Consider the following 23,092-nt stretch of genomic DNA (forward strand, 5'->3'; position numbering starts at 1 on the left):
GCTCTGGTAGAGTGAGCACAAATCCCAGACAGGAGCTCCTCACCACTGGAGACATACATTTCTGTGACAGAATCACAATCAGAAATACTTCCCTACATCCCTGAGGGAATTGCTCAGGGAATTGTTCAGCATCGTGGTGGAATCAGAGATATTTTCAGCTTTAAAATTTGAGTTAAAAGAAACTGAAGATTGTTAACTCAACTTGAGAATTCTGTTGGAACTGAATCATGACTGAGTTATGTTAACTGAACAATTTAGGTATAACTGAATTAATATAAAGTTTATTTGACTAGAAATCTTGATTTTTTTGAAATCGCAAACATAGGTTGAGATAAATTGCAAAAACAAGTTGTGATAATTTGCAAAGACAAGTCTAGAGTTCTGTCTCTCGAACTTTAGTTTGGTCAATAACATACTGTTCAGTACATTGTGTGGTGTCCAAGGGGACAGAATCTAAGTTTGACTCTCACTATTCACATCAACAGCAGCTTAGAGTGCTTCTGCTTCAGCAATAGCTGGAGCTGTATCTTTCACTATTTTCACTTGCTATGATGTTATGTAAAGCCCTTTGAGACAAATTGCTTGTAAAACTGGACTATACAAATAGAGTTGTCTTGTCTTATGACATTCTGGGAAACTTTAAGTTTGAAATAAGCATTATTTGCCTGTTATTCTAATTTTAACTGTGAGAATCGGTTGGGTTGGATCAAAGCATGTGATTACTCTCACCCCATGTTTTCACACACACACACACATACAGACTTAAATGTGCCCCCCTGTGTCAAAACACACACAGTGCAGAACTTACTCTGTGCTATCTTAGCAAGGTGGAGCCAGTTCACCCAAGAGATCTTACTAAGGGGGCTGGGAGTATTGAAGACCATCATGATGTTCACTGGACGACCAGACCTGGGAGCACAATGCATAGTGCACATGAAACCATATGAATACTCACCTCTGTGCGGTAAAAACTGGTACAGTTGACTCTCATTGAACCTCCAAACCTGTCCTATATCAACTTCTTGACACTCACTTTTCAGGTCTGCGTGGTACAGACAGATGTAGGCGACACTTGTTTGCGTTCTGGATCTCCTCCTCCTTCAGACGGATGAGCCTCTGCAGAGCCAGATGCCAGTCCTGGGACACTGTAGTGTTCAGATTCTTTTGAACCAGCATAAGAGGCGAATGGAAAAATGGAGCAGTTAGACTGCCCCTTGCTTTGTTAATATCCTCTCAGAAGGCTATACTGAGCAATGTATCAGCCAGCTTTAACTGTGAACATAAGTGAAAGGACGACTGTGGTTTAATATAACTTGGGTCTGATTTTGTGGGTCTGAAAAATGCAAGTAGTAATAAAGTCAGCAAATACATTGCAGAAAATAATTTATAGTACGTTCAAACATATACAAATGCATATAAGTCATTGGATAGTAAAATGGGAGTAGCTTTTGTCAATCCAGAATTAAATATAGTGTCAAAAAACGACTGATAATCTAGCAATATGTATAGGGGAGCTGCTGGCTACTCTGCTGGTCTTATTGATCCCCGAGAGGATCAATAAGTCATTACAGCAGCCAGCAGGACAAGACAGTGCAAAAAGTACAGGGAAGGTGTAGAAAAAGATATAAAAGATTATATAAAAAATAATTAATTACAAGGTTATATTTACGGTACAAATAATATACAGTTGTGTAGAAAAGATTTATACATACAACTGAGGTATTGCACAGGTTAAGAGTAAGTAAAATGGTGGTTTATTAGTGGTGACCTGAGGATTTAGGTGGTCCTACCATAGAGGAAGAGTCACAGCAGCAGCCTAAGGATACGCTGCTGTTGTAGACTCTGACTGCTGTGAGGACAGCGGACCTACGGTAGCATTCCTTCCTATACTGAGGATGCAGTAGTCTGTAACTGAAGGGGGTACTTAGGGTCCCCACTCCGTCATACAAAGGGCGAGAGGGGTTGTTCAGGATGCCTGACACCCATCACATCACCCAACCACCTCCACTGAGTCCACTGTGTAGAAGGTTGCTAATGCAACCACTGTGGTTGCGTTGCTACCGAAGGTCATTAGTAGTGGTCTGCACACTCTGAAGGACCTCGGTTTCCTCAGCAGGTGTAGGTGACTTTGCCCCTTCTTGTACAGGACACTAGTGTTGTCTGACCAGTCTAATTTGTTGTTAATGTGAACACCCAGGTACCCGTATGCTCCCAGTATCTCAATGAACAAGTATTAGAAACATCCATTGAGATACATAGCAAGATGTAGTACTTGAAACAGTTCAAACACTACTCAGAATTAAGAGGGCAGGAGTAGATGTTTGATTCATTTGGGTTGCAGTACATTACTAGGGTAGAAGGAAATGAATTGGCAGATAAATACACAAAAAGAACAACAAGAAAAAGAGAAATAGGTATGGCTGTAAAATATAGTAAGGCTGAGTTTAAATGATTCATTAAATCAGAAATGAAGAAGAATTGGCAGAACGGAAGAAGACATCATATCAAGGGTGAGATTCCATCATACTGGTCTAAATAGTACACTATACACTATGAAGAAGCATGCTACAGGTAACTGGAAATACGGTGGTTTACAGAAAACACTGAAGCATGTATTCTTACAATGTCCAAGGAATCAACAACAGAGACAAACATTTGGGTGACAAAAATTCAGGTGATTTGGGATATAGCTCAATTTTCAGGTTTTTACAGGGGATTACTAGGAGAACTTAAGGTAATTGTGTAGTGTCCATTCTGTTCCACACTCCAGTCCAGAAGATGGTGGTGGTATTGCACCTAAAAGTTGTTTGCCAACTGCCATTAAACATCAGTGGCGGTGTTTTCTGTATTTGCTTAGAGAGTTTTGTCACACAAAGTATGTGTATTGTTGGCAAGACTTGATCAACATAGGACTACAGCACAGAACCTCTGCTCCAAGTGACCTTTAAAGGATGCACAACATACTGGGGGACATCTCCAGAACACCAGTGTCCCTGTGGATTGTTGTTGGCTCTGAGAAGCAACGTAGGCAGCACAGAGAGAGGAAGCAGAAGCCGGGACGCCGGGCAGGTCTGCTGGCCAGGCTAAAGGAGTAGCCACACAAGCCACTGCTGCCAGGCATCTATCTCTCTAATGTCAGATCCATTGTTCACAAAATAGATGAATTGGAGCTACAGTTGGCAGCTAATAAGTTTGTCAGGGACTGTTGTGCGATGTTTTTAATGGAGACCTTGTTTTATCTACTGATAACCAATGCTGTGGTGCAGCTCGCGGCCTGCATGATCAAACACCTGGTCCGATGTAAAGACTGTGGTAAGAGCAAAGGAGGATTATTCTGTATTTATGTGTATAATGACTGATGCACAAACAGCCGAATCATTGATAGTCATGTTCCTCCGGGGATCTGTCAGTAATGTGTCAACCCTTCTATAAGCAAAGAGAGCTGACAGTAGTGATTATTACGGCTGTCTAAGAATTAAGAATTAAGAATTGCTTTATTGACAGTATATATATTTTTACATACACACACTGAATTTGTCTTCTGCATTTGACCCATCCTTGGTTGAACACACATGCAACAAATTACATGCAGTGAAACACACACAGGAGCAGTGGGCTGCATCAAGCGCCCAGGGAGCAAATTGGGGGGTTAAGTGCCTTGCTCAAGGGCACGGCAGCCAGCTAATGGAGGGGGAGCTTTTTGCGCATTAATCACTCCACCACACTCAAGTTTTTCCTGCCTGTCCGGTGGGGGAATCGAACCAGCGACCTTCCAATCACAAGCTGCTTCTCCAACCTCTAGGCCACGGCTGCCTCCTCCTATATTTCACAAGATGCTAATACTAGCAGAGCCTTAGCTCATCCATATGTTGTCATAAACAAACAGCAACAGGATCACCTTGAAGCTAGTGACTTCAGTCATGCATGTTTAACAACTGTTCTTGCCAGTTTCACTCAATATATGAAATGTACTACTCCATATGCCAGCATACACCGCCCTGAGGAGGATAGTGAAACAAGGGCAGCAACACTACTACATGCACCAACACAAACGCTCACTGAATGAGGAGGTGAACTGCTTTTTTGTCCATTTTGAAGCACAAACATTCAACTCAAGCTCACCGACGCCACCAACCAATGGCTTCCGTCTACTCACTGTACAGGAATCTGAAGTGAAGAAGAATCAACTTTATTGGCAGTATATATATGAGGCATGTACTTGAATCAGTGAATCGAAGGAAGGGTCCTGGCCCTGATAGAGTACCTGGCAAAGTGCTCATGTGCTGACCAGATCTCCACTGTCTTCACCACTATTTTCTACCTATCTCTAGCCACCTAGAGCACAGTGAGAACTAAATCAGAAGGCTCTTTATCGATTATGACTCTGCGTTCAACACAATCATCCCAAATATACTGATGTCTGACCTTGGCCTCCCCATTCATACCTGCAATTGGAACAAAGACCTTGTAACAAACTGTACACAGGCTGTCAGGCTCAGATCTCTCCTCCACCATGATTATTAGCACTGGCTCACCACAAGGCTATGTGCTGAGCCCAACACTGTATTCACTGTACAAATATGACTGTACACCAGCCCATTCTACTAATATCATCATTACATTTACACACGGTACTATGGTAGTTGGGCTCATGTCAGCAGGAGATGAGTCTGTACACAGGGAGGAGGTCCAGAAATTGTTGAGATGGTGTTCATTCAATAATCTGACACCGAACACAAAAAAACAACTCAAACTCATCATTGACTTAAGGAAGAAAAGAATAGACCTCTCTCCGCTATTCATAAATGGTGACTGTGTGGAATGGGTTCAGAGCTTCAGATTTCTGTCCACATTACTGTTAACTTCATCTGGTCTGTTAACACCTCTGCTGCTGTGACAAAAGCTCAGCAATGTATACACTTCCTAAGGCTGCTAAAAAGGAAAGGTCTGAGTAGACAGCTGCTGGTGACATTCTATCGCTCTTCCATAGAGAGCATCCTCGTGCACCACATCACAATCTGGTATGTCAGCTGTTCAGCAACAGACAAGAAGGCTACAGAAGTACATCCCTCTGGGAAGCAATACAGATCACTCCAAACACAAATTCATAGATTCAACCTCAGCTTTTTTCCTTCAGCAATATGCATCATGAAGGGAGTTAAATATACAAAATGAACATTTCTTTTTCTACTGCTATTACCCATGCGCAATAGTTTTTAAGTGCTACCTTTATTTTGTATTAACTATATACTCTTTTATTATTATTATTATTATTATTATTATTATTATTATATATTAAAGTGAGCGCATGTATGGATGAATGTGTGGAAAAGTTGTTTTTAAAATGTTGCACTATGTTAGAGCAGCACTCAAAATCTTGTATGGTTTTTCTTAATGATGCAGTGACAATAATAAAGCTACAAAAACCCTTTTCAGCCCATTTCCTGTTTCAACTGTCACCAACAAGCTGGGTTACCAGTGACATTTCAGGTTTGCTCAGTTTCAGTTTCTCCTTCAAATGAAGTGGATTAGATAATCCAGATACACATCATGTTTACTGAGCAGTCAGACATGTTTTAGTGATGCCACTGTATTTACAGTTTAGACCAGTTACTCTGGTGAGCACAATGTTATCATAACTAAACTGAAAAACAAAACAAAAAACAACTCTTCAAAAGGACAGTTCAATCCATCCATCCCTCCATCCATTTTCTATACCGCTTATCCTTGGACAGTTCAATCCAAAACCAAAAACACATATTTTTCCTGTTACCTGTAGTGCTAATTATACAGCTAGATTGTTTTCGTCTGAGTTGCGGAGTTTTGGAGATATGAAATATGATGTCTGCCTTCTCTCCAATACAATGGAACTAGTTTGCAGTTCACTTGTGGTTCTCAAAGCATCCCAAAATACATTTAAAACTCAGCAGCAATGTGTTTTTTTTTGTCACTGAAGATGATTTACAGAACTTCTTGTGAGCAGTTTAACTTTTTTTTCTACTGAACTACACAATGTCGCAGTGCAGAATGGAGCAAACATCTCCTCATGGACAAAAGACTTGTGCTCATGTCAGGGCAGGATCAAACAATGGTAATGATGTTCTCTTCAGCTGAGTTGTAACGTTAACTAGCTAAGTTAGCTTAGTTAGCTAGCCTTTGATTCATGAGTAGATGCATGCTTCATTTCAAGTTCCTTTAAAGTAGATTAGAAATTAAAGTCTAAAGAAAATACTCATCATGGCATTTTGATACTTTCAAACCAGTTTCAAGACAGAGAACAATAAGAGTTGTAACCTGGTATGTTCCTTTGAGTGTGCCAACCAGCAGTGAGACCTCTTTCACCACAGCCAGGTCATGCTGCAGCTCCTCCAGCTCCTGGCACAATCTGGGAGGATCCAGGAACACTTTACCTGAAACACAGCTTCTGTATCAGTCATAAAATCATCCACTTAGCAATGGTTCTTTATTCATGACCAAATTACCACGCATGTGCCACAAATATCATTTGATTTAATCTATTAATTAACAGGATGGGACACTGATGCCTTTCACTCTGTAACCCAAATGAAACATAGGGTTACGAAAGCCATTAATATAATTTAGAGGTGCAGTTGCATGTCCTTGACTATGAGAGGGCAATAGATTGTTTTGCAATTAACGACATAGAGGGATCGCCGTGTATGATCTTCGCATCATTTCCCCTTGGCATCACTTCCTGACAATCATTCTGAAAATGTGCTGTGAGCTGCCTAGCAAGTCTCAATTCAGAAATCATAAGTACAATTTAAACTGAACTCAGTTCCTGTGGATGGACTACCAGGGACTGAAACAAAACATGAATGTGCCAAACAAAAGCCCATACCAAGCCATTCTTACACTCTCAGAGGATAGAGTACCAGATTAGATTACCAAAAAGGCTTGTATCACATCTGGTGGGGAGTTGGATCTGCTGGGGAAGGAGGAAGCTGGACAGACTTGGCAGACCCAAATGTACTGTGAGGGTCTGCTGGGAACGTCTGGCGGAACCCTCTGTTAGAGGGGTCTCCAACTCACACCTCCGGGAAAACTCTGACCAGATCCCAAGGGAGGTTGGGGGCATTGAGTCCAAGTGGACCATGTTCTCCACCTCCATCGTTTAAGCTGCTGTTTGGAGCTCTGGTCACTGGTCATAAGGTCTCTGGTGCCTGTCGCAGCGGCAACCCCTGAACCCGGTGGTGGACATCGGAAGTAAGGGATGCCATCAAGCTGAAGAAGGAGTCTTATCGAACCGTGACTAGCCCCTGGGACTCCCGAGGCAGCTGACAGGTACCAGAAGGCCATATGTGCTGCAGCCCGAGCAGTTGTGGAAGCAATAACTTGGGTCTTGGAACAGTTCAGAGAGGCCATAGAGGAGGATTATCAGTCGGTCCCAAGAAAATTCTGGAAAACTGTCCAGGACCTCAGGAGCGGGAAGCAGTGCATACCAATAGTGTTTACAGTGGAGGTGGGGAGCAGCTGACTTCGACTGGGGACATTGTCAGACAGTGAAAGAAATATCCAGGAGGAACAATGCAGTTTTCACCCTGGTCATGGAACACTGGACCAGCTCTTCCTTCCACATTGTGCTCGACGGTTCATGGGAGTTTGCCTAACCAGTCCACATGTGTTTTGTGGATTTGGAGAAGGCATTCAACTATGATCCCTGCGGCATCCTGTGGGAGGTGCTCAGGGAGTATGGGGTCTGGGGCTCTTTGCTAAGGGCCGTGCGGTCTCTGTACTCCTGGAGCAGGAGTCTGGTTCGCATCGCCAGCAGTAAGTCAGACCCGTTCCCAGTGCATGTTGGCCTCCAACAGGGCTGTCCTTTGTCACTGGTCCTGTTCATCATTTTCATGGACAGGACATCAAGGCCAGGCAGGGGCTGGAGGGTGGTTTGGGAACCACAGGATTTCATCTCTGCTTTTTGAGGACAATGTTGTCCTGTTGGCTTCTTCGAGCCAGGACCTTCACCATGCACTGGTTTGGTTTGCAGCGGAGTGTGAAGCGGCTGGGATGAGAATCAATATCTCCAAATCTTAGGCCATGGTTCTCAACCAGAAAAAGGTGGTCTGCCCCTTCCAGGTCGCTGGAGAGCTCCTGCCTCAAGTGGAGAAGTTCAAGTATCTTGGGGTCTTGTTCACGAGTGAGGAAAGGTGGGAGCGTGAGATTGAGACAGATCGGTGCAGCAACAGCAGTAATGCGGTCAATGTATCGGTCCGTCATGGTGAAGAAGGAGCTGAGCCGAAAGTCGAGGATTTCAATTTACCAGTCAGTCTACATTCCTGCCCTCACCTATGGTCATGACCAAAAGAACGAGATCTTGGATACAAGCCGAAATGAGCTTCCTCCACAGGGTGATGGGGCGCTCTCTTAGAGATAGGGTAGGAGCTCTGTCATCCGGGAGGAGCCGCTGCTCCTCCACATCAAGAAGTCAGTTAAGGTGGCTCGGGCACCTGTTTCAGATGCCTCCTGGATGCCTTACTGGAGAGGTGTTCCAGGCATACCCCACAGGGAGGAGGCCCCGGGGAAGACCCAGGACACACTGGAGGGACTATGTCACTCAGCTGGCCTGAAAACGTCTTGGGGTCCACCTGGAAGAGCTGGAGGAAGTATCTGGGGAGAGGGAAGTCTTGGGTATCCCGGCTTAAGCTGTTGCCCCTGTGGCCCACCCTGGATAAAGCGGAAGAAAATGAATGGATGGATGGCCAGAAAGAACAACCAAAATGCAGATGGCCTTTACAGGTGGCCTCACAATACTCTGGCCAATGACAATGCTTCTCTTAAGGAAAGGGAGCAAATGAAACAATTTTCTTTTCACCATCTTGGTAGAACCCCTTGCTCTCCATGCTGATGCAATATCAGACATGTATGGGAATGAAGCCCAAGACTGTTCTAACATACCTACCTATAGTGAGGCAGAACTCCAACATCAGAGGTTTGACTCAGTCATTGGACATGTTGTCAACTTGTTGGAGACTGGCGATGAAGCAAATTCCATTCAATATCCTTTGAAGCTTAAGCTAATGCACAAGGGTCTGAAGCAGTTGGAGTTGAGAAATGGCCTCCTCTACAGGACTCATCAAACAGAAAATGACATCCACATTTGTGGTTAAAGTCTTTAAGATCAGCCATTCTCATGTGCCTCCAGAAGAATATGAGGCATATGGGTTAGGAAACAACTCTCCTATGTTGCCTGTGGAACATGGAGGAACACTACCTAAGATGGTCAAAGAGGAGTCAGAAAGCAACAGCAACTCCCTGCTGGTTAGAATAAGACTTCACTGGACATGAAAAAGAAATTCCTGCTGTTGCTCAGGTCAACAATGATATATCTTCTGTCAACCCAGGATTCTAGGACGGAGAAGCTATTGATGAAACCCCAAAAGTGTTGTGCTGAACAATGTATCCATGTCTGAAACAACTGATAAAGAGAAGAAAAATTAAGGTGTCACAGGTGGAGGAATCAGTGATCCTACATGTAAATCCCAGAGGTTGCAGCAATTGCTGGACCACTTACACTACCAACACTTGGGGACACTGATAATTTCCTTTCACAGTCTCTTAAAGAGTTTTAATCAAGTACTTGACATTATTGGTGACTATGTTACGATGATCATAGATCAGAGCATGGACTGACTCATGCAGAGTCAAGGGGGAGGGTGTAACCCACATGAAACATAGGGTTACAAAAGCCATTTATACCATTTAGAAGTGTAGTTGTATGTCTTGACTATGGGAGCACAATACAGTGTTTGAGCAATTAACCACATAGAGAGATTGCAGCGTATGGTCTTTTTGTCTTGAAAATGTGCCCTGAGTTAACTAGCAAATCTCAATTCTGAATTCGGAGGAGATGTTTAAAGTTAATTGTGTTGAAACTCCGCTGAGTGAAACACACAGTGTTATGAGTTTGTGTCACATACTTATTTAGATAGTATTTAATGTGCTTTAGTACTTACTGTATCATTCTATGAATGCTCTGAAAAGATCAATAGCTAATCACTAGTTAATTTCAAACTAATCATTAATTGGACAACATTGTATTAAATTATGGTAATTCTAACAGCTAGCAACTGCTAATCGCTATGCTAATTCGTAACTTTGCTTAGTGAAACATTGGCATAGTTTAATTGGTTGTAGTCAAACTACATTGTGTTAAACTGATGTGACAAAAGATGTGACAATTACTCAATTGTTGATGCAAAAAACATTAACTGTCACTGTGATATATTTTGGTTAATTTCACTGCAAACAAAATACCTTTGATTACTACTATAAGATATTATATGTGAAGAAAATGAGTTGATTATTTTATTATTGATTATTGATTATTTCATGTTAATAACAGAAAGAGAACAGCTTGACTTAACTCTCCTACACTATTTTTGTAGCTTGTTTTTTCCCTTCTACTATTTTGAGCTACAAGACAGAAGTGAAATGATCTAGTGATGGCAAGCCAAACCCGGAAAGAGACTGTGGATAGTCATGGAAGTGGTGTGGCCTACCGCAGGACCTGCTGTCTGTCTAGATTCATTCCTCTAGACACCAGATAAGAACACAAACACACTATTAACAAAGGTGGAACAGACCTAATAGAGTGTATCACACACATACACTGAACTCTTGGATGACAACTCCTAGTTAAAGGAGCATTCAAACTGGAAGTTTCGACTTGAAGTGGACTTATTCTTTATCTTCCTTTTATTTTTTTCTATTATAAAGAGCTCCATTTTATGGTTTTGTTCACAAATGCAGTACTGCACTGTAAATGTTGTGCCTAAGTTGTAAGGTAATAAAACATCCGGCTGTTATTATTATTTTTATTATCATTATTATTATTTTTGTCAAAAAGGCCAAATTATACTGACTATGACTATGATTCCATTTATAAAAGCAATAAAAGAAGAAAACATCCAAGAGGTTGGATACTTTTTTTGGGCACTGCAGCATGTGTGGAAAAGCTGGATTATGAGCTGTGGATGTACCTGTGCTTCCAGAGGTGAAGCTTGAATGTCTGGCTATGATACCACTATCCTTGCTCTGCAGACTGTCCTGACCCACCTCCACCACCTGGGTCTGCAGCAGGGGGACACACCACTTAACTGTGTACTTAGGACCAACAGGAGCCAGGTTGCTGATGTCAGGGGAACCCCTGTTGGACAAACATATTGTAAATGTTTACTACATGGTAATCAAAATCAGAATCATCTTTATTGCCATGTAAGTGAAGAGGTTTCACATTAGTAGGAATTTGTCTTGGTGATTGGTGCATACATAGAACATAAGAATGAGTAACATATAATAATAGAATAAAATAAAATAAAATAGAATACGGTAAAATAAAATAAGATAAGTAAAACAAATATGGTTCTGGAGGTAATACAAAAGTGAGGTAGTACAGAGTGGAGTGAGGTAGTACAGAGTGGTAATTGTGTATTAAAATCAAGGTCTTTCATCCATGTAAATCACTGACCCACGGTCCACATAACATTGCATTTTGTTCAGCATTAAGTCAAAACTGAAACTCCTTGAAAGCAGGAGTTGGTTCTAGAGGTCAATCTTGATCTTAGGAGCACAATCTGAGCAAGTTTCACTCACCACACAGGATTGTGGAATATATTAGAAATGCTAACTGCAAAAACAGCAACATGTCATTTCTACATTTGTATTTAAAATGTAAATAATACAGTTTGGGGTTTGCCTAAGTTATTTTCGCTTCACCTTTGACAGAGCAAAAGCAGTTTCTCTCTGCTTCCAGTCTTTGTGCTAAACTTGGCTAACCATGTACTTGACTGACATCTGTACATTCTGACATTCTGAGACAAAGTTCCATCTTACAATACTTAGACTATTCTCTTCTATACAAAATAGAACCCAAACGCCACACATTTACTTAAGATACAATTCTAGTATCTGATTTATTGTAATGGAGATAACAGTAGTAATTCAGCAGTAATTGCTGCTGCCAAGCAGAGCTTCTTCAAGGTCAAATAATTACTTACTTCGGGTTGACACTGGCACAAATCAAGGTGTCATTGAGGAGGAAGACCTTTCTCTCCTTAGACTTGAGAACTTGACCTTTATCCCCATAAACAATTTCAGTCAGCAGTTCACAATGAATCAGCTGCATCTGCTTTGTGTTCAGCAGCTGGAAAAACAGAGCAGTTCACTGTTTGCAGCAGATCACTTCCTACACTCTTATTTAAAATATATTAAACACTAAATGAATTTCTTTACAGCCTGTTTTGAATGACAAGAGCAGATTTCTTTAATGAATAGGTCATAATTCATGATCTGCAATTGTCAAAATGCAACATTAAATCTCCATTGATTAATACTGGATGAACAAAACTTTCCATGCCTCAGTCATGTAAATATACTGGCCAGAAAAATTCAGTCTGGACCTTCATGGTTGTCAGAGACTGGTTAATGACCTTCCCACACCTGTCCTCTGGGACAATCATCAAGCTAAAATAGATCAACTGCACACAAGTTAACACAGTTTTACAGGTGCGGTTTACGACAAAATGTCAAAAAATTTACTGGACAGATTCATGCTTCCTAGATGATGAATGTTTTTAATTTAGGTGCTCCATGTACTTTCTTATAACATTAAAAGGAAACGCTAATAATTAAATAAGCGGGGCCTTGTGATTAATGAATTAAAATGCTATTACAATCTTAGCCCATAAAACATGAACCCACTGACTTAATCATAGTTCATGCATTTAATGAGTTAATATAACTTATTAAAATTAAGTTGGATAAACTCAGTTCAATTGATTGTTACCAACTGAAGCAATTCATTTAAGTTGGTCCGACAATTCTCTTTATTTAGTGTATTTTAATGCATCATGTGTCACCTTGTTGAGGTTGTGGCCCCCGATGCAGTGTGCAATCTGGTGGATCTCAGCCTCCTGATCAGTGAGGCGCTTTTGTTCATTGAGTTTCTCAGCCAAAGTCTCTAGCTCAGTGAGAGCCAGCTGCAGGGGCAACCGGTCACTGTGGGACTTCGAAGTGTTCTTCAACATGTCCTGATACAACACAGCAAAGAATGTGATGTGAATGCGATAGAGAACATATATGTTCTATTATTATAATAACAGGGAATATAATAGTAATTATAATACAAAGTTACAAAGTGCTTAATATGATTGAACCAGGGTTACAACATTTCAGGCAACTGAGGTGAAAATATATCAGACATAAAAATAAGAAACTATGTGAAAAAAAATTACAATCAAGGGACAATAATCAAGGTCCAGAGAGAATGCAAAAATATTACAAAATCTGACATTTTTGGAGCAGAAGCCTGCTCAAAGTAGAGATGCTGATGAATAGAGAGATTGCAGCGTTGAAAGAATTTTGAATCTACAGTAAATGCAGTTCTTGTGTATAATGTTTAAATGTGCTGTATCAAGTTTAAAATTTAAGAGCTTTACCATGTACAGCTGTCGCATTACAAATTAATGTGACATTAACACGCTTTTTCCTTATCTATGGCAACAGTATTGTTTTAAGCTGTAAGATGTTTTGTTTTAATTATTATTCTAATGCTCTCCATTATAACAGTCTGTTCCTCTTTACTGAAGCAGGCGGAACATGATCAGTTTATTTTGTGCAAAACAAAAGTCAAATGACCCACCAAACACCTCTTTTCATGGGAAGGTGTACAGATCTGAAGAGATTTTTTTGGTTTAACCCAAAACTACAATGAGTTACAATAATCAAACCAAAATGAAATAAAGCTATGAATAAAGCTGTGAAAGGAAATACCAACCAACCAAAGAGACCAGAGACTAGAGATCGAACAAGTTCTGTAATTTGTATTTTAAATTGAAAGGCCAAGTAGGTTTTTGACTGCAGGTGTAACATTTGTATGCACAGTTCATGTGGGATGGACTAAAAACAGTACAACTGACAAAAATGGCCATATTCACCAGTTTTTTATGGGACATAAACTTGAATGTGATCCACCTAATACTGCTCCTGAATTATTTCTTAGTGTTTTCCCAGTGGCAGCAGGAATTAACTAAAATGATGCCTTGGGGAACACCACATGTCAGAGGCCACAGAGATCATCAACCACTACTGAAAAAAATTTGTTTAATAAATACAATTTAAATCACTCAAGAGCAGTATTCCTAATGATCCAGCATTAAATGCTGTGCCAAGAGAAAAGGAGAGCAGAAGAAAGAAAAATAATTAAAACTGAAGAACAAGTCTATGATTAAAAGACTGAGACAGGGGACTTCCGGTGCGCCTCCATCATGGCAGCAGCATAAAAAGTAAGCTCCCCGACTCGAACTTTTTCAACGCCCTATTCATATGTCAACAAGCGACGGGCATATATACCAAAGATAAACCAGCAAGGGCGAGGAATATGCCAAAAGGAAAAATAGGACGAAAGTGTCAAAAACCCGAGTTAATTGCCAGTGGAAGCGACGATCAAGATTCGCTAGCATCAGAGCTAACAGATCCGAGTGAGCTAGCAGAGCCAGCGAGTGTGAGTCCGAACGAGAGGGAAGAAGCCCCGGTAAATCAAAGCATGGCAAGCCTGGAGACCATACTCCGTGAACTGCGAGATTTTCGTCGTGAAAATTCGGAGACTCTAAACGAAATTAAGGAGGACATCAAAGCGGCGAATAACAGGATAGACGAGGCGGAGCGGCGGATAATGGAAGCTGAGGAGCGATTGCAGCGGGTTGAGGATGCTACACTTGAACTCCTGGAGCTACAGAAACGGCTCGAGGACAGAGTGGTGGACCAGGAGGGACGCGCGAGGAGAGAGAATATCAGGATATACGGGGTGAAGGAGGGAGCGGAGGACAGCGCCGAGTCGATGATTGATTTTATTGAGAATCTTTTGAGAGAAAAGCTGGCGCTGCCTCCGTCGCTTCAGCTCCAGATCCAGAGAGCGCACCGGGCGCTAACATTGCGCCCCCCTCCGGACTCTCCACCGAGATCCATCGTGGTAAGGTTCATGAGTTTCAGAAACAAAGAAGAAATCATAAAGATAGCATGGCAGAAACGGGGCTTTATGTACGAGGGGAAGAAGGTGTTTCTGGATCATGACTACGCTCCGGAGGTACTGAGAAAGCGGAAGGAGTACACGGAGGCAAAGAGAGTTTTGAGGGAGAAGAAAATACGCTTCCAGACTCCGTTCCCGGCGAAGTTACGGGTTTTCTACGAGGGAGAGATCTGTGTGTACAATACGGCGGTGGACGCGACTAAGGACATGGCAAAAAGAGGGCTACAGGTGACGGTGGTGAAACCTACGGAGAGCGGACCAGAGAGGATCAAGCGCCTAACTTGCCAGGCCAGCCGCGGGAAACACCGTTAGGAGGAACTAGGACGAAATCGGACGAAATTCGGTTAAAGGACGGGGTTTCAATAGTTTAAGTAAACTTGGAATAGGTTCTGCACAAGTGCAAGGTGAGAAATAGGCAATCTTATATTTAAGTTTTATTTGTCCATTGTCTAGGGGTGATTTCCTCTACATGACGTTAAAAAAAAAAAAAAAGTCGGGGAGGGTTTTATTTTTCTATAGAGCTTTAGTTTCTTTCTTTTTATGACTGTTTTTTCGTTGAGCTGTTGGACACATGGACAATGACTACAGCGTAGAGGGCCCACTTCCCCTAGGTGGAAGGGCATATCCCTCAGAGTGGACCTGTCATCAGGACTCAGCTAGGGTCAAAACGCAGACCCCACGCAAGGAAGTTCTCTTGTTAATCACTAGTTTATCAGTAATTGTTTTTGTTTCTGTGTTTGGTTACTTAATGTTTATGGCAGTTTGCCTGCTGTGTAGCATAAGGGGGAAGCAGAGGAGGGAGGAGCTGGAAAATCAATGAACATGGCAACCCAGAAGAAAAAACTATTAAAGATTGCATCATATAATGTAAATGGGATACTCAACCCAATGAAAAGGTCCAAAATATTAGGTAAAATGAAGAAAGAAGGGGTGGGAGTGGTTCTGCTGCAGGAGACTCACCTGTCAGAGAGGGAGCATGAAAAGCTTAAAAGAAATGGTTTTAATCAGGTATTTTCTTCTTCCTATAGAACAGGTCGTAGAAGAGGAGTGGCCATTGTAATATCAGGGAAAACTATTTTTGAAAAACTCTCAGAAGTATCGGATAAACAGGGAAGGTTTATATTAATTAAGGGGAGGTTAGAGGGAGAATTAGTCACTATTCTAAATGTATATGCACCCCCAGGGGCAGACTGGTTATTTTACAGGCAAATATTCGACTTGATGACAACAGAGGGGGAGGGTATTTTGATTTGGGGAGGAGACCTAAATCTCAGACTAAATCCACAACTCGACGGCTCGGCGAGCGGCATACAGAGGTCCACAATTGGCAAGAAGTTCAGGGGGCTAATGGCAGAGTTAGGAGTAATTGATGTATGGAGAGAATTAAATCCTAAAGGAAAAGATTACACATTTTTCTCATCCCCTCACTCAACATATTCAAGGATAGATTATTTTTTTATATATATAAGAGGGACAGTTACAGGATTGAAAAATGTGAAATTGGAATAAGGGACTTATCAGACCATAGTCCGATATATATGACTTTAGTTATGTCAAGAGAAATAAAAACACTATGGAGGCTGAACATAAATGTTTTGAAAGGACAAATGAAGGAGGAGTTTGTTAAAGAAATTCAGACATACGTAAGGGAAAATGATAATGGTGAGGTGTCTCCATCCGTGCTGTGGGATGCATGTAAAGCGGTAATTAGAGGGAAATTAATAGCTAAATCAGCATATCTGAAAAGGCAAAAACAGGATAGACGTAATAAACTAGAAGCAGAGCTTAAGAAACTAGAAGAGCAACAAAAAAATAGAGTAGATGAGAAAATTAGCCTAGCAATCAAAAGGGTTAAAACAGAGATTAATGACATCCTAGCACAGGAGATTCAAAAAAAGTTGATGTATTTGAAACAGAGGTACTACGAAGCAGGAAGTAAATCTACAAAGCTGCTGGCCTATAAATTAAAAAAGCAAAGGGCAATTAGTAATATATATAAAATTAGGGATTCTGTCACTAATTTGATGAAATATAAGACAGAAGAGATACATGCATGTTTTGAAAGGTACTACAAAAATCTCTACTCCCAACCAGACATAGATAGTAAGAACCAGATAATCTCACTGTTGGACTCTTTAAATTTGCCAAAGGTAACTGAAGATCATAACTCAGCTCTGACAAAGGAAATCTCAACAGAAGAAATTAGCTCAGCAATTTCAAAGCTGAAGACAAATAAGGCACCGGGCACGGATGGATACACATCAGAGTTCTACAAAATATTTAGGGAATCATTGATCCCCCTGCTAAAAAATACATTTAACTGGGTGCTAAAAAAAAGGAGAAATTCCATACTCCTGGAGGGAAGCTTTCATTTCAGTTATTCCAAAAGAAGGAAAAGACAAATTGGAATGTTCTAATTATAGACCAGTGAGCGTGCTTAATCAAGATTACAGACTTTTCACCGCCATCCTAGCCCGACGATTAGAAACTATTTTACCAGATATAATTCATCAAGACCAGACAGGATTTATAAAACATAGGCAGACACAGGACAATATCCGGCGCACATTACATGTAATGCAAAACATCATAAAAAAAATTTAGAAGCAATAGTGGTGGGATTAGACGCAGAAAAGGCATTCGATTCTGTCAGGTGGGATTTTCTGTATGTTGTGCTGGAACAATTTGGTTTTCATGAAGTATTTATTAAAACTATTCAATCTCTATATAATAAACCCACAGCTAGGATAAAGATAAATGGCAACCTATCAAACTCTTTCACACTAGAACGCGGGTGTCGTCAAGGCTGCTCAATTAGCCCTCTCCTCTTTGCAATTTACTTGGAGCCTCTGAGCCAATGGATAAAACAAAATGAAGAAATAAAAGGGATAGACATAGAGGGGGATGAACAGAAAATAGCACTATTCGCAGATGATGTATTAATATATCTGACGCAACCCACTGAATCTCTTCCAGCACTCATGTCAACTCTTGAGGACTTTGGCCTATTGTCAGGCTATAAATTGAATGTGAAAAAGACACAGGTCCTCACTTTTATCTATGCTCCAGACCAAACTATTAGAGAACGCTTCAAACTAAAGTGGGATTCAAAATCCATGAAATATTTGGGAGTGAATCTACCTCAGGACTTAGATCAACTGAAGTCTATAAACTATGATCCATTGATTTCAAAAATAAAATCAGATATTGTAAGATGGAACTTAATCCCGTTCACAAGTCTAATTTCAAGGGTAGAGGTGATCAAAATGAATGTTCTCCCAAGGTTCTTGTATTTATTCCAAAGTCTGCCAGTAAAAGTAACAGATAAAGAATTTATAGAATGGGACAGAATCATCTCTCGTTACATTTGGCAAGGAAAAAGACCACGGATAAGATACGCAACTCTTCAACTTCCCAGAGTTAAAGGAGGACTAGCCCTACCCTGCCTTAAGAGCTATTATCAGGCCGCCCAACTAAAAACTATGTGGACCTTGTGTAGTCCTGCCTACAGGGCGAGATGGAAAGACATTGAAGGCCACACATCCAGTATTCCAATACAAGCTATAATAAATGACAAAAAACTGAGAAAACATCTTAATGAGGAGCTAAATCCATGGTTAGGAGTATCTCTTAATATTTGGCTTGAGATTATATCAAAGAATAACCTGACAGAGCAGAGCAGGCTACTGCGATGGATTGCACATGATTCGGATTTTACACCTAATACATTAGATGGGAGCTTCAGTAGATGGGGACGGGGTCCAACAATATTTTGGGAGCTTTTTAAGAAGAAGACGATTAAAAGTTTTCAAGACCTAAAGAATCAGTTTGGCTTGAAAAAACAGGATTTTTACAGATATTTACAGATGTGGCATTATATGGAGAAGACTATAAAAAAGTCTAGTGTGGATGAGGTAGAATCAGGAATTATTAAAATATTTGTTTTAGCATATGAATCGGATCAGGGCAAGAAATTAATCTCAAAATTGTATAAAGAAGTGGAGAATTTAAAGGGCTATAATACATTCTATATAAAAGAGAAGTGGGAGAGGGAGGGGGGAGAGAGGTTATCAGAAGAGGAGTGGGAAGAGATCAATGAACAGCAATGGAAGACAACATGTTCCCTCTCATGGAGAGAATATGGCTGGCAAAATATAGTCAGATACTTTAGTACACCAGCACAACACAAATCTATAGATACGAGATGTTGGAGACTATGTGGAGAAGATCGGGCGAATCATTTTCATATTTTCTGGGAGTGCGCCTCTATCATACCTTATTGGCAAGAGTTAAAGAAAAGCATGGAGAAAATTCTGAAAGTGACCTTCCGTTTACATTTGTGGGTTTGTACTTGGGAACAGGGAACCAGAGAATAACAAGCTCAGGGGATAAATATTTATTCAGGACAATGTTAGTGGCGGGTAAAAAAGCCATCACCAGGAAGTGGCTAAAAACGGAGGTACCTAAAATTGAGGATTGGGTTGAAGTGATGCATAATATTTTTATAATGGAAAAGTTGACTTTCTCAGTTAGATTACAATCAGAAAAATTCAAGGTCTTATGGAATAACTGGGTGGACTTTGTAACACCATTTAGAACTGATTTCATTTGGTAAAAACAATGTATCTTATGGACCCCCTTGGTTCTGGCTACACATGTTAAATGTTCAACGTATACAGGATTGTATTCGGCATTTTCCTTCATCAGGAGTGAACAGTCTGTACAGGGGGGGAATAAGATTGAGGATGGTAGAGAAAAATGTTCTCATATGTAATATACCGATTTATGTTTTATTTTTATTTTAGTCTGTTTAGATTTATGAGCCCTGGTGTGAAGCATTTGTAGGTTCTACTTGTATGTGAATGGAATAATGCTGAATGGAATCAATAAAAAGTAAATGAAAAAAATAAAAAAAAGACTGAGACAGGTTAAAATTGTAATTTAAATGTGTTACAAATGGTTTCCATGTACATCTGTGCTATGATGCACAAGGAAACCTGACTGAAATTTCTCCAAGATTATTCATAAAAGAAAACAACTCTGATGTGGAGTCAAATACACCATCCGTCCATCCATCCATTTTCTATACCGCTTATCTGTCAGGGTCGCGGGGAGCCTATCCCAGCTGACTACGGGCGAGAGGCGGGGTACACCCTGGACTGGTCGCCAGCCAACTGCAGGGCTGACACACAAAGACAAACAACCACACACTCTCACACTCACACCTAGGGGCAATGTAGAGTAGCCAATTAACCTAATGTGCATGTTTTTGGTATTGTGGGAGGAAGCCGGAGTACCCGGAGAAAACCCACACAGGCACAGGGAGAACATGCAAACTCCACATAGAAGGGCCCAGACCGGGATTCGAACCTGGTGTCGAACCTTCGACATTTTGAACATTGCTATGCTTCCAACTTTTTGTCAACAGTTTGGAGAAGGCCCTTTTCTGTTTCAGCATAACTGTGCTGTGTACATCCAGGATGCAGCAGACAGTGAAGGCCAGGTCCTCAGTACCTGGGTGGGGGGAACATTCGAAGACAAAAGAGGGGTGAAGGTTCATGAATGGGGCAACTTCGGGCTAACAACAGAGGGATTTCTAATTTGGTCCACTTCAAATGGGACGACAAGAAGCCAGCATCCTGATTGGATGCTGGCCGTGGTACCCAGTGCTTTGCAGAGGGCTCTCCAAACCTGGAAAGTGAACTACAGGCCTCAGTCCAAGACAGTGTTCATGGAAATGCTGTGGAGTTGAAAAACATGGGTGATGAGGTGGTCTGCCATTTCAGAGTGGGAAGGAGGCTTGGGGACAGGGAAAAAATGGACAGCCTTGGAAAAACAGTCAGTAATGATGAGGACGGTTATGTTACCCCCAGATGGAGGAAGACCAGTGACAAAATCCATAATGATGCAGGACCAGGGACAGCTGGGAATGGGTATGAGGTTGAGCAGACCTGCTGAAGAAGTCTTGTCGTGGGCGCAAGTAGAGCAGGCCATGAAGAAGGCACAGGTGTCCTGAGACATGATGGTAAAATGGAGTGGGAGATTGACAGGCAGATCAGAGCAACATCTGCTGTGATGCGGATGCTGTACCAGCCTGTTGTAGTGAAGAGAGAGTTCAGCCAAAAGTTGAAGCTCTCAATTTACTGTTCAGTCTACGTTCCACCCTTACCGATGGTCATGAGTTGTGAGAAGTGAACAAAAGAACAAAATCACAGATACAGTGGCTGTATCTGTGATTTTATCTGTGAAAGTGGCTTGGCTCAGCCTTAGAGATAAGGTGAGGAGCTCAGACATCCGAGAGGGGCTCAGAGTAGAGCCACTGCTCCTTGGCATCAAGAGGAGCCAGTTGAGGTGGTTCAGGGACCTGGTTGGGATACCTCCCAGACGTCTTCCTGGGGAGCTGTTTCAGGCATGTCCATCTAGAAGGAGACCCTGGGGTAGACCCAGGACATGATGGAGGAATTATATATCTTGTCTAGCCTGGGAATGCTTTGGTATCCCCCAGGCTGGTGGAAATGGCTGGGTAGAGGACAGTTGTTGAGGCTGCTGTCCCAGCAACCAGGACTCAAATAAACAGAGGAAGATGAGATGAGACAAAACGAAGTCAACTTAGTCGTCAGAATCAGGAACAAACGGACAGTTAGGGGGACTGGTACCTGGATCAGCGTGGATGGGTTGAGCATCCTGGACTGTTTTTTCAACCTCTCAAGCAGATACTTCCACCTGACAGTGGGAAGCACTCATCAGCAGGTTCCCCAAAGCAGGTGAGGGACAGAATGGTTTCTGGCTGGGAGTCCCTGGTAACAGGAACTGACTGGCAGGAGAGGGTATAAGGTTTGCTGTTGAGTGTACCTGGGCTATAGGAGTGAAGTTAAACCTCAGAGCCCACCAGGCAAGGAATTGAGGCGCTTGGCAGAATGCAGATAGGAGAGGTTCTTATGGTCCTCCATATGGTCCCCCTCCAACCACTGCCTCCACTTCTAAATGGCTAGAACAAGTCCTAGCAGCTCTCTCTTGCCCACGTTTTAATTCCTCTGTGCTGGTGAGAGCCAGCAAGAGAAGAAGGCACAAGGTTGTAATTTCTGTCCTGTCAGGGACAGGACAGCTCCAACTCACCTGCGGCCTAGAAACTAAGTCCCTGTTAGTTGTCCCTCAAAACCGTCGCCTTTCAGACCATTCACTTTTAACTTTTGAGCTAACTCTAACAGACTTTACAGCACACAACAATAAGGTCTACTATACCAGATGCCTCTCTGAAGATAGTGTAGACAGATTTAGGGATGCAGTCCCATCACAGCTCCCCTCAGCACCATGTACCAGTACAACAGAGTGTACTGATTTATATTACTCCTGCAGAAATTGATTGCCTTGTCTACAACACTCCAGCCGCATTACAGACAGTTTTAGATATGGTTGCTCCACTGAGAAATAAGGTTTTTAACTTTCTTTCTCAGTGGAGCTAGCTCCTTGGTATCGTTCAAAGATACGAACACTGAAGCAAACATCAAGATGAATGGAGAGGAAGTGGTACTCCTTCAAATCAGTTGAATCCCAGAGGGCCTGGAAAGACAGTCTACTGACATATAAAAAGGCCCTTCTTAAAGCCAGAATAGCTTATTATTCAACATTAATAGAGCAAAACAAGAACAACCCACGTTTTCTCTTTAACACTGTAGCCAGGCTGACAAAGAGTCACAGCTCTGTTGACCTTCCATTTCTTTCCAAGATCCTTGAAAGAACAGTCTCCAATCAGTTATATGACTTTCTTCAAAATAATAACTTATTTGAAAATTTTCAATCTGGCTTTAGAGCTCATCATAGCACAGAAACAGCATTGGTCAAAGTCACAAATGACCTCCTCCTGGCATCAGACAAGGGACTTATCTCTGTCCTTGTACTGTTAGACCTTAGTGCTGCATTTGACACCATTGACCACTCTATATTACTGCACAGATTGGAACACCTAATTGGCATCAAAGGAACTGCTTTAAGCTGGTTTCAGTCTTATTTATCACATCAATTTCAATTTGTTCATGTTAATGATAC

At 41.6% G+C, this 23,092-nt stretch overlaps 1 protein-coding gene across 2 annotated transcripts in view; it reads right to left on the reverse strand.

Moving 5' to 3' along the window:
• LOC124063080 (rho guanine nucleotide exchange factor 10-like protein) overlaps window positions 1–23,092 on the reverse strand; it is an 81,029-nt gene that overhangs the window by 26,293 nt on the left and 31,644 nt on the right. For both annotated transcript variants that reach the window (XM_046396378.1, XM_046396379.1), the window contains exons 9-14: window positions 12,879–13,049; window positions 12,018–12,163; window positions 11,001–11,167; window positions 6,295–6,410; window positions 1,034–1,161; window positions 809–909 (exon numbers count right to left, since the gene is read on the reverse strand). In XM_046396378.1, coding sequence (XP_046252334.1) covers window positions 809–909; window positions 1,034–1,161; window positions 6,295–6,410; window positions 11,001–11,167; window positions 12,018–12,163; window positions 12,879–13,049 — 829 coding nt within the window. The remainder of the gene's footprint in view (window positions 1–808; window positions 910–1,033; window positions 1,162–6,294; window positions 6,411–11,000; window positions 11,168–12,017; window positions 12,164–12,878; window positions 13,050–23,092) is intronic.

Source organism: Scatophagus argus, chromosome 8, assembly GCF_020382885.2.
Source record: "Scatophagus argus isolate fScaArg1 chromosome 8, fScaArg1.pri, whole genome shotgun sequence".
NCBI lineage: Eukaryota > Metazoa > Chordata > Actinopteri > Scatophagidae > Scatophagus > Scatophagus argus.